At 53.9% G+C, this 14797-nt stretch overlaps 1 protein-coding gene across 1 annotated transcript; it reads left to right on the top strand.

Annotated features, from left to right (window-relative positions):
• Window positions 1-9741: 9741 nt before the first annotated feature.
• LOC136492062 (uncharacterized) lies at window positions 9742-10502 on the top strand. The gene is made up of 2 exons (XM_066488211.1): window positions 9742-10040; window positions 10169-10502. Exons 1-2 carry the CDS (start codon window positions 9742-9744, stop codon window positions 10500-10502), a joined length of 633 nt encoding a protein of 210 aa, XP_066344308.1.
• Window positions 10503-14797: the final 4295 nt, after the last annotated feature.

Consider the following 14797-nt stretch of genomic DNA (forward strand, 5'->3'; position numbering starts at 1 on the left):
CAAGATATAATCTTGATCCTGAACCGAAACTCTCCCTTCCCCCTTTTGGATTTGTTCAATGATCAAACTCGAAACCTTGTGATGGTTCAGAAAACTGACTGCTAGCTCCTGGCCTCTGGCATCCCGACCGGTGGAGCAGCGGTGCCAGAGCCCCAGAGAGACAGGAGCAGCAGCAGCTGAATCGATTGGAGAATGCCTGGAAGTTCTGACGAAGTTTTGGAGGCCTGTGCCGCTCCAGGCGTTTCATTTAGTTCGCTTGTTTTGCGGCCGGTAGCCGGATACTATGCGTTCTGTTGCCTATCCCTGCGACAGTACTGCTGGCCGGTATTAAAGCAGACCGAAGCTGTTTTTTTTTAGAAAAATATTGTAGATTCTAGCTGATAAGCCGGTTGATACCGGGCCTTGTCGTTTGCCTGCCGCTGCAAAATGATTGCGCTGCTTGCCCGTTTCACCCAGGATATTGCTTTGCTGCACGAAGAAATGGACATCCCATCTAACGAGATCAGAGCAAACAGTGTCCGCAGTAGTATAGTGCCCCTTCCATTGACATCCTTTCATCATTGTGTTGTTTGTCACGGAATAAGCTCTTGGAATTTCCACCGCTGACTAATCAATTCAGTGACAGAAACCGCCGGTACTAACACAGGAACGTACAGAAGTGTTGGTCTTCGGAACTGCTCCCTGGGTCTAGAAAAAAAACACAATTATAGCTCTGAATCTGAATCTGGACATACGTACCGAACTTTGGCCATACTTAACAACTGAATGTCATCATCTTCCGCAACAGACAGAGGTACTGATTGATGAACAAAGGTTCGTCAACGACGACGGTGCAGATAGCACCACCACGCAGGAGACGAGACCCTGGACCAGCTACAACCAGGAGGGAGACAAAGATGGCTCCGTCACTAGGCCGGTCCCCGGGCTTGCCTAGTTGTCCTTGCTTGTTCGGTAGGTGTTCTTGACCGCGTCGCTGTCGCCGATGGCAACACCAGGCCGGGCGGGCGGGCGGCGGGAGAAAGGCACGGGCGCACGGCAAGGCAGAGCCAGGGTTAGCGGCCAAGTAACAGGCGTCGTCGTCCCGTCGTCATCCGGCCGTCTCACCGCTCCTGATAGAATGCTCCGGCAGAGCCAAGCGTGCGCTGCTGCACCGGTGCGGTGCGCGCTCCGTGCCTGCGGTGTACAGTACGGTTGATGAGTCGCCGTCACGCGCTGCCATCGGTCAGTCTGTTCAGGCGACACCGTCGGTCCTGTCGGTGCGTTCTTGCAACCATCGCTGTCGCTGTTGTCTGCTAGTAGCTCTTGCTTTGCCTTCAAAGAACTGGTTCCTTCTCGGACACGGAGAACGACGGCCCGTGATCATCGCGACGCATCAACCTGCACTGCCCACTCGCCTCTGCTCTGATCGATCTACATGTACAGCAAGGGACCGTCCGGAAGGCCGGAACAAAGAAAAGCGGCGGCGTCGGTGCGCTGCACGCCGTCGCCGGAGCGCCAGCGCCGGCACGTGCCGAGGCGCGAGCCAAGCGACAGCAGACGGACAGCGCACACCGCGCAAAGGCGACAGGCGACAGGCGACGGCGAGACGAAGCACTGCTCGGTCAGCAGGGTTAATAAGAAGTCAACGACCGAGGCGACCTCGCGCGCGGCACACTGCACCATGTCGGAGGCGGAGGCTGGCTGGGGAGACGAGCTCTGCTTTCGACGAGCGGTAATAATCAATTACCGGTGATGATCCAATCGTCAACGGCTCTGCTTGCTGCTTGCTGTGCCATTGCAAGACGAAACTCCGAATATAAAACATTATGAAAAAAAATACTAATTAAGATGCGACGATCTATCGCACACTACTACTAGATAGCATGAACAACACATTATCACACGATCAGGTAAGCATGATTGAGCACAAGCAGGACATAAACATGATTACACATGGCATAAGTTAGTGATCGTATACGGATGAAAATGCGCTGGTGCAGATACGAGTATAAGACTATAACGATGTTGCGGCAGACGGGTCGCATGAGAGTTGGAGACGATGGCCACATTCGCTTGTCTTATATCATACTTTTCAGTTTGTTTTTTTTAGTCCAGAACAACTGTTTTTTTCTCACAACAAATCAGCCTGAAACAGTGTTTCGGCTTATTTTTTCAGCGAAGCGAACGGGGACCGATGCCGCTTGCTACCTAACTAGACGGAATTGGTTGCAAGGGATAGACAAAAAAAACACGCTTCCAAGTTTGGGTGGGAGCGATTGCTGTTTGTTGGTCTATCTGGCTAGGTAGGAATGATATGATTTTTGATAAAAAAAAAGAATACATTCTTATATGCAGGTTATCTTCAGAGCTACATATTGGACTCGATTATGGTCCCAATTACAGAAGGAAAGCGTTCGGACGACCATGAAGTGGACTTGTCGTCTTCTGGAAACAACTGTGTTGAAGATCTTCGCCAAGCATGAGGTGGATGTCTTCTGATAGGCCCTAGAGGCTTAGTTGGCCTTTCGAAGTCTCTTTTTTTGTTTCCGGCGTCTTTTTGCCTTTTGCTAGTTTAGTTTTTTTTTTCTAGTTAAAGGCTACTTCGTTGTAATAATGAATAGTTGTGTGCAAAACTCTTGCAGAGGCCGGAATATAATTTATTCCTTTTTTCTAAAAAGACGGAAGATGACCTACAATTTTTCTCTCGATGGGACATTGTGCCCGTTTTTCATTGAGAGGAAGTTAACATAACAAAGGTGATCATGCAAGTGGTGAGGAACACAAACGGGCCTGCTACACAAATGGCCCCGTTCGCTGGTCTGAAACTTAGCTGAAACTGGCTGAAAAACACTGTTCCGGCTGAATTGTTGTGAGAGAAAAACACTGTTCTGGCTGAAAAAATAAGCCAAACAAGCCATTTTTAAGATAAGCGAACAGGGCTATCCGAAGCAGTGAAGCACACTGCGAGTTACACTGCGAGTTGGTAGCAGGCCCGTTTGTGTTCGAGTTACAGATGAGCACACTGCGAGTTCGAAATGCCAGTTGCTAGGAGTAGGACACGACCGTGTCTCCTGCAAAGCTTCGGTTCGATGACGCGCACTAGTGTTGTACTGCACTGTGCCCTAGCCCCTATTGGGCTACCATCCAAGGCAACTTTGTCCGGCGACTCACGTGCGCGTGCATGACAGCAGTGAAGCGGAGCGGAACACATGATGACACGGCAAGCTAAGGCCATTTTTGGTGAGCCTCGATGGGGCTTTGCCTTGTGCTCTGAAGAAGCCAAGCCAATGAAGCCCTCTAAAGGTAACTTCACCAGCTTTTTCAGCTGGCTAGTTGGTTTTTAAGGGAGAGAGGAGAGTAGTTTTATGCAACAATACACCTGCTGATCTGCAATGTCCAGACAAAGAAGATGAAGCCGACCACAACTGTACGACCTAAAAGTAATCGTATCTAGCGAAAATTGCTGGATGTTTTCCTTGATCAAAGAGGCAACTTCCCGTGGGTACAAGGCTTTGTACTGGAAAGTCCCCCTGTTGCATTCTTTCCCAATGTTCTACTAGAAATAGACTATTTACATAGAAGTAGCCTTTCTGTGACTCGTGGAATTTTGCACGGCATTGTCAGGATCAAGTGAGGAAGGAAGCTGAAGAACGCTGTCAGTCATGCGGCAAGGGATTCAGCTACTCTGAAGGATACTGTTCAGTATCCAGCAACGGGTTCACAGAATCCGTGACAGCGTGAGCAGAAGGTGGGGTGAGGCGGTTTGCAGGCGTGCTGGCAATGAGCTGGAAGTGACGTAGGTTGTTTGGACCGGCTGTTAGCGGTTTCGTAGGTTGTATAAGTGGAGTAGTTAAGTACCAGAGAGTTGGTTGTAAACGGCATGACGACAAAACCCTGAAACTCTGAAACCCGTTCTCTGGACTCCTGAATCCCAATCTTCTTCATTCTGAAACCGATTCTCGGAGTTATCAGTCCAATCCTCAGCAGGATCCTGACAGGCATTTGCACCTATGATACATATATTCGAAAGCACAAAGCAAGTGCACCCATCTCAATTTGCTCTAGGCCTCTAGCTTCGCTATTGAATACTAGTAAGAGTATTTGCACAGCAGACTCAATTTAACAGTCCTGTAATTACTCCAAGTTACTGAACGAAGGTTGAAATCTCGTCTTAAAGAGCTTGGCCTTTGGTATTCAGTATTCCGAGTCAAAAATGGATGCATTTCAGGATACCTTTCTAGGTTTTAGCCTATATTTTTTAAATGCAACATAATTTTAGGCCTAGCAAAACTGAACATAATTTCAGTTCCTGTTCCAAATCAAGGTGCCGCAGAGCCACAGCGCTGCCGCCTACATATTCTTGCTACTCCCTCTTATCTGATCTTCCTGGGAGTAGACCGACAAGGCGACAACCATCCATATCCAATCGAAGAAGAGCAGGCTTCGCCAATAAGACGTTGAGAGCAGGCATCTCCAACTATACAAGCAAATTGATAACCTAGCACTAGCACACAAGAGCAGAGGGGGTGAAAGAAGAAGCGATGTGATTACCTGCGAGTGCGAGAATACGACCACCGGAGGGGACAGCCGGCGGCGGGAAGAGCATTGCGTAGAGTCCTAGTCACGCCCCCGCACCCGCAGCAGCCACCGCCGCGGGTCGACGTCGCAGCGTCAGCTGCGCTTCGCGCGAGCGAGTTTCGAGCATTCGTTCCACGCCCGCACGCCGTCTGGGTCAGCCACGAGGGTACATTCCCGGGGCGGGGTGATGTTGAAAGGCTGAGCCGGGTTACAAACCACTCTGGGCCGAGATTCAATCCAAGCCTAACGAACAAGGCCTCCTGATTCCTGAAGGAACAATGGAGTAGTGGACTATGGTCTGAGCCCCGATCTCTACGCTCGGTTCGCTTGAAGTTACCTAGTTTATCAATCATGAAATAGCATCTTTCTATCGCAACAAATTAGTTTTAATCGACTTATTAGCCGTAAAAATCATCAGCCGAACAAAATTACGAACCATCCTGATGAGGAAAAAAAAGGTGATGAATCATTATGTACCCAATACAGTACCAGCGCACCGTTTGTTTGGTCCCCATCAGTTCAGAGTATGCTGGTAGTAAAAGGAAACGCTTTTGTGATTTGATGTTGGTTCTAGAAAGTGTTAGTGTTGATCTCTCCAGCTCGGCCCAACGGCCGAGTTGGGCCTTGATCTCGTGCCCCGATCGGGAGCGCTCAACCCTACATCCGATCTAGTGAGGTGGTATAAAGAGAGGTGGGGGCCGGCGGCTCACAGTACGAGGTTCACCGTGAGCCGCCACACTCACCAACAAACCCAATCCGATCTAGTGAGGGGCGCAGCCAGCGACGGGAAGCTCCACTGTCGTCTTCACGCCCGCCTCTGCGCCACCACTGCACTGCGAACGACCTCAACACCGTCACCGTGACACCGTCGACCCGGACCACATCACCTTTGCCATGGCTACGTCGAGCTCTTCCTTCAATCCCACGGATGGTCAGTAACATCTCACCTCCCTTCCTCCTCTCTCTCTCTATAGATCATGTTCTATGAAGTTTTTATCCCGTATGTAAGGTTGTACCCGCTAGATCTATGTCTAGGTGATCCACTATGTCTATCATTTGTATCAGTTAAGCTAGGTCTAGGCGTAGATCTAGGATTTGGGGTAGAATTAAGAAGGAGGTGATTCGATTTGATTCGATTCGAATTAAACCTAACCCTAGAAATTCCAAATCCCAAGCAAACCCGAAAACCTAACCCTAAAGAACATGGATGGATCAGGAGAGGGACTCACTAGGGCTCCTCCACCGCCGTCGCACTGTCGTCGTGCGGGAAGAAAGCACCACCGCCGCACGGGAGAACGAGTTGAACCACGTGTCGTCGGGCAAAGAGTGCCGCCACAGTGGCTTGGGCTCAGGGCACCGATGCAAGGCCGTTCGACGGCGGCACGCTCACCCTCGGGCGAACGCTCGAGCCGGCGAGGGGCCTGCGGCAACGCTGCTATCTCTCCTTCGGCCGCCATGGACGACCGCCACTGGTGCTCTCCTCCCTCAGTGCGGCGTTGAGAAGGAAGCAAGGGGAGGGAGAAAGCAAATGCTCTAGTGTTCGTGAAGAGCGACCCGGGAGGGGGTTTTGTTCCGTCGAAGCGCACGAAGAACCGTCGGATCGGATCCGACGGCTGACAGCGCTCGGGCCTACTTTAGGCCTAGGCGGGCGAAGAGATTCGCGGCCCAGGCCCAGGTTGTGTCGGTGTTTCGTACAAGCACTGCAAGTAAATTTATAGTAATGCGCGTTAGGCTCGGATGGTGCGCTAAAGGACACAAGATTTATACTGGTTCGGGTCGAATGTCCCTACGTCCAGTTTGTTGCTGCTCGTGTTATTAGCACCGTGAACGGTCTGTAGTAAGGGGTACAAACAATCGAGAGAGGGACTGGTCCCAAGTCTCTGATGGAAGGGTTGAAAGGAGGTTAAGAGCTTCGTAGCAGCTTGACTGTGCGTATGAGTGCGTGGTCTTGTTTCGGTCTCTTTTATGGGAGAAGCGCATCCCCTTTTATAGATCAAGGGGCTGGCTTTACAAGGATGAGGGCTTTATCTAATCTTGTGGCTCACGTCTACCCGGGCTGGTCCTTCATTCTGATGAGTGCTAAGGAAGATAAGTGCCTACAACACTGTCGATGTCCCTGTAGAATGTCAGGTTGATTACAGAATGCTGCTCTACACAGGGTATGGGCTGTAGTACAGTGGTTTTGACTTATTAGCCTTTCTCAGCCTTGCTCCGCACGCCTTCTAATTCCTGTGAGTCTTCGTCGGAGGGACGAGGGGTCGGGGTCCGGAGTAACGCCGAGGTCAAGGCCTTCTGACTTTGGACCTGAGGGGTCGGAAAGCGGGCGCCGCTCCCTCGGGTCCATAGCGTGGTGATGGAATTCCCGTCGTTCGTGGAGATAGCAAATCTTCTTCTGGAGTGTAGCGGTTGTCGTATATCTTCGTCGGGTTCCGTGTCCCAGGGCTGAAGGCGGCGCCTACAATTGTACAGGGTGAGGAGCACGCACCTGTACAACCTTTCGGGCCCTACAGCGCCTGGAAGGGTCTAAAGCACCCGTCCCGTCATCCTCTGGCAGTACTTTTCCTGCCAGGGCACAGGGTATGGTTCTTGGAGCCACGGTTGACCCGAACGTCTTGTCTTACCCTGTTTCTATCATCTTGAGGGAACAGGGAGAAGTGGTTAGGTAAGATGAATCCAATCTTTAGATATGGAGCAGGGTGAGGCTCGTTCCTTGCCGTCAGGCGAAACGGAGACCAATCCCTATCTCCTGGGCGAGACCGACCCTGCCCCTTCGGGGTCGGGCAAGGCGGAATCTATCCCTCAGCCCTCGGGTGAGACCGAGCCTGCCCTAAAGGCGTCGGGCGAGACCGAGACTAGCCCTGAGCCCTCGGGCGAGGCAAAGCCACCTCAAAGGCATCAGGCGAGTCGGAGTCTATCCCTCGGCCCTCGGGCGAGATCGAGCCCGCCCAAAAGGCGTCGGGCGAGACGGAGACTAATCCTCGGCCCTCGGGCGAGACCGAGCCCGCCCCAAAGGCGTTGGGCGAGGTGGAACCAAGCTCCTGTCATTTCAGTAAGGGGTGAAACAACGCTCTTATGCGTCTAGAAGTTTTTAACGTTCGGTGGTTATTGGTTCCACCTTCTGGGGTACCCCGATATTAGGTCCCCGACTGTAGCCCCCGAGCCTCTAGGTGATTCGAGTAGAACCGCCTGGAGGGTGTTTTTTGATTTCATCGAAGTTACCTTGCCAGAGGGTGCGTGCGAGCGCACCCGATGGGTGTAGCCCCCGAGCCCCCGGGTGATTTGAGTAGAGTCGCCCGGGGGGTTGTATCGGCCCCTTCACGGGTAAGGCTGAAGGACTTAATTTTTTGTCAACTAGACATTTTTTCGAGAGGGTCGTGGTATCCCGTTCGTGGGGAACTCATTCAGGGCTGACCTAACTGGTGCTTGCGCCCTTGATTTCGGGTCGTTCATGGACCCTTCCTCAGTTGGGCCGGCCGCTGAGCTTCTGGGCCCTAGGTGGGTCAAAGAGAAAAAAGGCCTTCGTGGCTTGTGTTTCCTAGGTGGGTAGAGAGTCCGAATTTGCCTGGGGAAGGTGAACCGTCCACCGTGATTTTCGGGGTGAGAGGATAGGGACTGCGGGCGCGTGTCCCACGACGTGACGCGGTGGTGCGCGTGGCAGGCCTGGAGATCAAGGCGGATGGTTGCCCTTCTCGCGTCCGTCGCCCCCTATAAAACCGCGGGGTTCGCCCCCAGGGTTCCGTATTTCGCTCCCCTGCCTTTGCGTTCTGAAACATCCGCCACCAATCGCCCCCGCCTCCTGCACCCGTATCACCACCATCGACCGGCTTGCGCTCGTGTTGCAGCCGCCATCAAGCTCGCGCCTGCCCTCCTCCCCCATTGCTTTAATGGAGTTGTGGGGCAGATCTAGCATCACCTCACGGCGTTTGGAGGGCCTCGTCCGCCGTGGCCTTCTCCGCCCACTGTCCGCCGTCCAGGAGTGGTGCTACCTGGCGACGAGGGTGAGCCGGTGCTGCCCGAAGGGTATGTCATCTCTTTCGCCATTTTCCATGAGCGGGGATTCGCGGTACCCGTGTATAGATTCCTTCGGGGGCTGCTAGATTATTATGAGGTGGAGCTACAGCATCTAACTCCCAATGGGGTTCAACACATGGTAGCGTTTATTGCCTTGTGTGAGGGTTTCCTGGGGATCGATCCCCATTTTGATCTATGGCGATACTTCTTTAACATTAGTTTGTCGAAGAGGAAGATTGGGGGGAAAGATGTGAACGCGCCGATGGGGTGTGCCAGCATTCATCTGCGCCATACCCAGTCGAGGGGTTACCCATACATGTGTTTGGCGACATCCAACAAGGGATGGCACTCGCAGTGGTTTTATGTTAGGGATGATGTGAGTGCCACCCTGCCGAGGTACACTGGACGCCTTATTGTAGATGCTCCAGAGTCGTGGAGCTGGGGCATCCAGTCCAAAGACAAGAAACACCTCTCCGACCTTCTTTCCGCCCTCCAAGCCCTGAAGAATCGGGGTGTAAAGGGCACGGGGATTATCGGCGCCTATCATGCGAGGAGGGTGGCACCACTGATGGCATGCGTGCTTCCCCTGCATCAGATGATGCCCGGGATATCGTTCGAGGGGACGGTGCTCGTTGACGAGGCGCTCCCTTTCTCGGAAGTGGCACAGTGCATCAAGGAGGTGACGGAGCCGACGAAGGATTTCGCAGGCAGGGTCCTCGACATCGTGTATCCGGTGCTCGGTCATCCCCCAATGCGGCCAGAACCTGGGTTCTTTGAATTCGTAAGCCCTCTTCTCCCGTGCTCTTTTCTTTCTTCTGAATCACTATTTTTTGATACTCGCCTTCGTGCCGTTGGAACCAGCCGAGGGGGCTAGTCTTCAAGGACAGCCTGGTTCCGCTACCCAAGGACAAGGCCGTGGCGACGGCGAATCGACTCGTGGCCGAGCAGGATAAGAAGGCAAGAGAGCAGATGAAAAAGGTGAAACGATAGAAGCAGGAGGCACGGGATCGGGGAGAGGATGTGAGCAGTGAGGATGAAGACGACGACGATGATGACGACGATGAGGTAGCCGTCGGCGTGGATTGGGGCATCCTGGAGGACGAGGACACGCTGACAAGTGGCCACCCATCCATGCAGGGACCCTTCCCTTTCCACGCGGAGGGAAGTGAATCGATGAGGTCGGTGGAGGCCGGCGAGTCCGCCGCTTCGCACGGCGTGCCGGCCGAGGACCGGTGGATGGAGGAAAGCGGGCCTGCCGCTGCCGACCCCGGGGAGACGGGGGAGGGGAGTGGCACTGGAGCCGCGCCCGGCTCTAGTGTCGCGCCCTGTGAGGTGATGGAGGGGAGCGGCTCTGGTGCCGCGCCCCACGAGACGATGGAGGGGGGCGGCTCTGGTGCCGTGCCCCATGAGGTGAGCCCCCTTGCCCCGGAGCAGGGGGCAGGCTCGAAACGGTCCCGCCTAGATGAGTCGGGGTAGGGATCGGGGGATCCGTCCCCAAAACGCTTCCGCCGGCCGAGGACGTTAACGTAAGCTGCTGATTCCTCTGTTTTCATCCTTTTTCCATTTTTATTTTGACTTAATGGTTATTACCTTTGTGCAGGTTCTTGCGGATGGGTCACCCCCTGGGGCTGGCGCCCAAGAAGAGCCTCGCCATTCAAGCGGGACAGATGGTGTCACCTACCGTCACCCCTGTTTCGGGCAGGAGTGGTGCCGACGTTGGGGCCGCGTTGGCCAACCCGACTGCGTCTGTGGTGGCGCCCACGCCCGCGGAGGTTACCGAGCAAGCGGCTTCCTCCATGGCGGACGTGGTACAGCCAGCCGAGGGCCGTATACCGCCGGTGGAGGCGGTCATGACCGCGCCAAGCCAGGACCAGCCGGGCACGGCCGTGGTAGCGCACGAGGGCGTAGTGCAATCCGCGCCACCGGGGGCCTAGGTGGATCCGCCCGTGGCGCTCGAAGTGGCTCAGATGAAGGAGGATCTAGTCAGAGGATCCTCGAGCATGGTAGTGGTGCCACATAGGGTTAGGAGGGAGCCGCCCCCGGCCCCTTTGTCGAGAGGAGACCGCTCCCCCACACGGGGGGAGCTGCCGCTCCAGTGGATGGCCGCTCAGGACCCAACATCGGCTCTTTTCTCGCTCGATGATCATTCCGAGAGCATGGAGCGGGAGGATCTTGACATCGGGATCTCGACCATGCTGGATGCCCTGGACCAGGCCAGAGGAGCCCTCCATGAGATCGTTATTCCTACTACTCAGGTATTTGCTGGGCTTTCTTCTTTCTTCGCATGTTTTTGTGTTTTCGTTTTTCTGATACCAGTCTTCTTCCTCTTCAGATTCTTGTTGCTCGTAGCCAGAAAAAGTCCCAATTCCTCCGCGAGCAGAAGGCGGAGAGGGATCGCCTTTCCGAGGAGGCCCGGCTGCGAGCAGACATGGCCGCCCAGCTTGCTACCGCTCAGGAGCGAGAGGCCTAGGCGCGTCAGGATGCGGAGGAGGCCCACGGGATGTTTGAGGATTTGTCGGCGAGGTCTAAGCTGGATGGGGAGGAGATTGCCAAGCTCCAAAAGGAGCGAGACGAGCTGCTGCAGAGGAATGCCGCGACCAATGAGAAGGTCGGCGAAGTCCTGAAGGAGCTGGAGATGGAGCGGGACCTCCGGCGGAAAGCCGAGAGTAGGGCCACGGCCCTTCAGCAGAAGGTGGACAAGGACGTCGAGGTGGTCTGCTCTCTCCGGACGGAGCTCGGTGACGCGGTAAGCCAAAGGTTGAGCGCCGAAAATATCTCCGTCAAGCTGGAAAAGGAGCTTGCCCATGCACGAAGGACCCTTCAGGCTGAGAGCGATGAGCACGATCTCCTACAAGCTGCGGTCGGGGTGATCCTTGATGCCCTGAAGGTGGTGGAGCCGGTGGAGACCAGCCCACTCACGGCTCGTGCCGTAGGTATCACGGCTCGGGTGGGCCAGCTCGAGGAGAGTGCTTTTCACGCCGGGATCACCCAGGCCTTCACCGTCGCCCATGCTCATTACGAGAAGGAAATCAACCTGAAGGTGATGAGTGAAGGCTTCCCGTCCACCTATGAAGATGAAGAGCTGGAGGCAATGGAGAAGATGGTTGCTCCCCTTGCGAAAAACCTGGCGGACAATCTGAAAGAGATGGTTCTCCCTCCGCAGGAATAGTTAGTCGAATAATTTTGAAAACAACTTATATGTAATATGTGGACAAGTGTCGGTATTTTTCGAGTCTGGACGCGGTTTCGTGATTTTACGTCGTAATTTCGTTTTGTTTGATTTTTTGCGATCTTACCAACCTGTTCCCCCCAATCTTGCCGCTGGTCTTGATGCGAGGAGATTGTTTTGAAAGAAAGAAAGGAGGTAGCCGTACCTTAACCAGCCCCCGAGTAAGGTCCGACCCCCTGCATTTGCTGGGGTCGGGGGTTACTAGAGATCAGAACTATAGTTTTGGTGACAGGGTCGACGAACTCCTTGGATGACATTGAACTATTCCCCGCCCTGTCTTCCAACAGAAATCCCCAACCGGGGACTCTATGGGCTCGACAAGGTGGGGCCTTCGAACCTGTGTCCTTGCATTGATTGGCTCGAGCCCCCGGGCCTTGTCAGGGTCTGAACGGGGTCGGCCGTAATTTGCGTGTTACCCCATCCTCAATTTTCGCAATCGGAGGGGCTGAGTAAACGACACTTGCCTTGACGGCTCGCGTATCGCGCTCAACGAGCTCACTAATGGGTACGTTCGTGTGGAATCTGGGTCCATCATTTGCTGATGGGGTCGGTAGAGCCCTCTGGTGGCACTCCACAACTTCTTAACCTTGCCTCCCGGCAGATGCCCGAGTCGTTCGATAAGCTCAGGCGGCCCGATGGCCTCTCCTCGATGGAGATTCTGTGGGTTTGGCTCGGGGTTAGAATCGAACGAGAAAAGGTTGAGACATCCCTGTCCGCTTCTGAGCGGGGTTGGGCAAGGCCGCTGGGGCTTGTCTCAGTTATTTCTCCCTAGGCTCTGTTCGGCACGAGGCGGCCTCGAGCCCTTCGCGGGCCGGCCTTCGAACCTCGGCCTGTTGCCGCCTATATCGACTGAGACGACGGCCATTTCGTGATGTGACACGAAGCGTTGGGATGTCTTGTATATGTATAATATAATTGAAATGAAGGCGGGATCGGTAATGTTACCTTGGCGGTATGTTCGTGCGGGGTTCGGGCCCTGATGATGAGGTTGGAGTAACCTGCATAAGAATCGCTATTCTTTGTTTTTCGTATCTCGGTGGTGGTCCGAGCCGTTTAATTGACTTGGGCAGCTTGACAGCTTCTCCCATGGGGGAGATTCTGTAGGCGGACCCCTCTGAACCCTTCTTGCGAAGGCAGGCGTTGAAGCTGGAGATGCGGGGGGTGTTGAGTATGATTTTTCTGGTGAACAGAAACACCGTAGCTACCGAGGCGTAGGGTCTGCTAGTTCGTCCAGTTTTACTCAAAGTTTTATGCCCGTATGTTGCGCCCTTAGTTTCAAGCATACGGAGGGGTCAGGTGAGGAGGATGTCTAGACTGGCAGACATCCTTGGCAGCCCCCGAGTGATGTTCATGTCCCCACCGATTGACGGGGTCGGAAGCTCGAGAATGAATTTTAACGCATAAAGTAAGAAGGTAGAGATGCTTATCTTTCTTTGGACGTTCGTTCGTCGTCTCTCCTGGGCCGGATGACCAGCCCAGGAGATCCGTTAGGGCTCTGCTTCACAGAGGTCCTATCGTCGGATCGTCCCGTGGTCCTGCTTGGGGAGGCAAAGGGTTGGCTGCCCACGTGGGCGCCTTAATTGCCGCGTCTGGAGCGGGTCAGTGGTGGGCCGTACCCGGGCAGTGTCCAGTTTGACCAGGGGGGAACGCCTCGTCGACCGGGGCGCGTCCCATCAGTTCCGGTGCGTCCCCTCAGGTATCAATCAGCATTGATTTTGTATTTAAAGAGGAGAAGGGAGAGGGTTTTTCGTCCAACCTTTCGCCTTTCCTTAGCTGCAGTGGCTCTTCTTTAAATAGGGAGGGGGAGGGGAGTTCTCATCCCACCTCATCTTCTGTCTCTGAGCCGCTATCTCTCCTTCTTCTTTCTTTCCGCCGAATGCATCCGTGTGTCGCGGCGGTTCCTGAGTGAGGAAGAGTAATGCCAGAGAGAGAGAAAACTCACAAATCCGCTCATGAATCTGGAGCATGATGTTGAGCCGGAGGTCATCCAATGTAGATGAGATGGTGTATGCCGCCCTTGCTGAGGAGTCACTGCTGCCGAAGGAGAAAGAGCGCTGGGGGGCCGTGCATCGTCGGCTTTGCCGTCGTTCACCGTGCTCCTCCTTTGGCGGGAGGGGTTCCCTGCCCTGACGCCATTGTTAGGGTTGTGGCCGGCGATGATGGCGTAGTCCCCGGATGCCCTGGCGGAGGCATTGTAGATGATGGCGCCTTCGAGGATCCTGCGAAGCGGCGGAATGTCGCCGATGGAGAGCGTGGCGCGGCGACCGGTAGACGAGCTGGCCCGTGTACACGCCATGGACGTCGCCGATGGAGAGCGTGGCGCGGCGCCGCAGTAATACTTGTAGTAAGCTAAGCAGAGACTTGAATAATTCTATGGGGGAAGCCCCCGAGTAAACAGTCCTGAATTTACAAGTATATTAGTCCTTTTTGTAATGAGATCACTTTATAAGTGGCGAATTTGCGCAAAAAATGAACAAATCTTCATCTATTGCCTATGGCAAGTAGTTTCATAACTTTCTCTCTTTTTGTAGAAACGGTTTACTGTCCTCCGACCCTTCTCACAATCTAAGTCGTAAGAAACTAAGAATGTGGGCAAACTAATTCTGATATGAGCTGGTGAGCAAAGAGGTTGCAGCCACTGGGGCGCGGGTCTCCCGCAGTCCTACTAGTTGTATTCAGAATTTGTTCCCAAAATCTTAGCCCTTAGGACTTATTTATGAGAAGAATGGAAAGCTTAGCGAATGTTTGCAAATATAACATAGGAGATTTTTGCAGGCGTAATAGTTGTATTACATATGTCACATGTTATGACCACATGCCAGCCCCCGAGTGAGGTCTGACCCCTCGCGATTTGCAGGGGTCGGAAGTCACTAAGGATCGGGGTTTTATTATGACAAAAACTGATAAGGAAGAGTGTATGCTTATTTTAAGGATAAAAACGACGTAGCTGCTCAATGTTCCAGGCGTTGGTGAAGACCTCACCGTTGATGGTTTTCAACT

The sequence above is a fragment of the Miscanthus floridulus genome, chromosome 11 (genome assembly GCF_019320115.1).
Source record: "Miscanthus floridulus cultivar M001 chromosome 11, ASM1932011v1, whole genome shotgun sequence".
In the NCBI taxonomy this organism is placed as follows: Eukaryota; Viridiplantae; Streptophyta; class Magnoliopsida; order Poales; family Poaceae; genus Miscanthus; species Miscanthus floridulus.

What these genes read in the sequence shown, in the direction of transcription:
- LOC136492062 (XM_066488211.1), top strand. Translation starts at nt 9,742, where the DNA reads ATGAGGTCGGTGGAGGCCGGCGAGTCCGCCGCTTCGCACGGCGTGCCG. An exon ending in TCCCGCCTAGATGAGTCGGG is followed by an intron (nt 10,041 to 10,168) that starts GTAGGGATCGGG and finishes ACCTTTGTGCAG; the next exon opens with GTTCTTGCGGATGGGTCACC.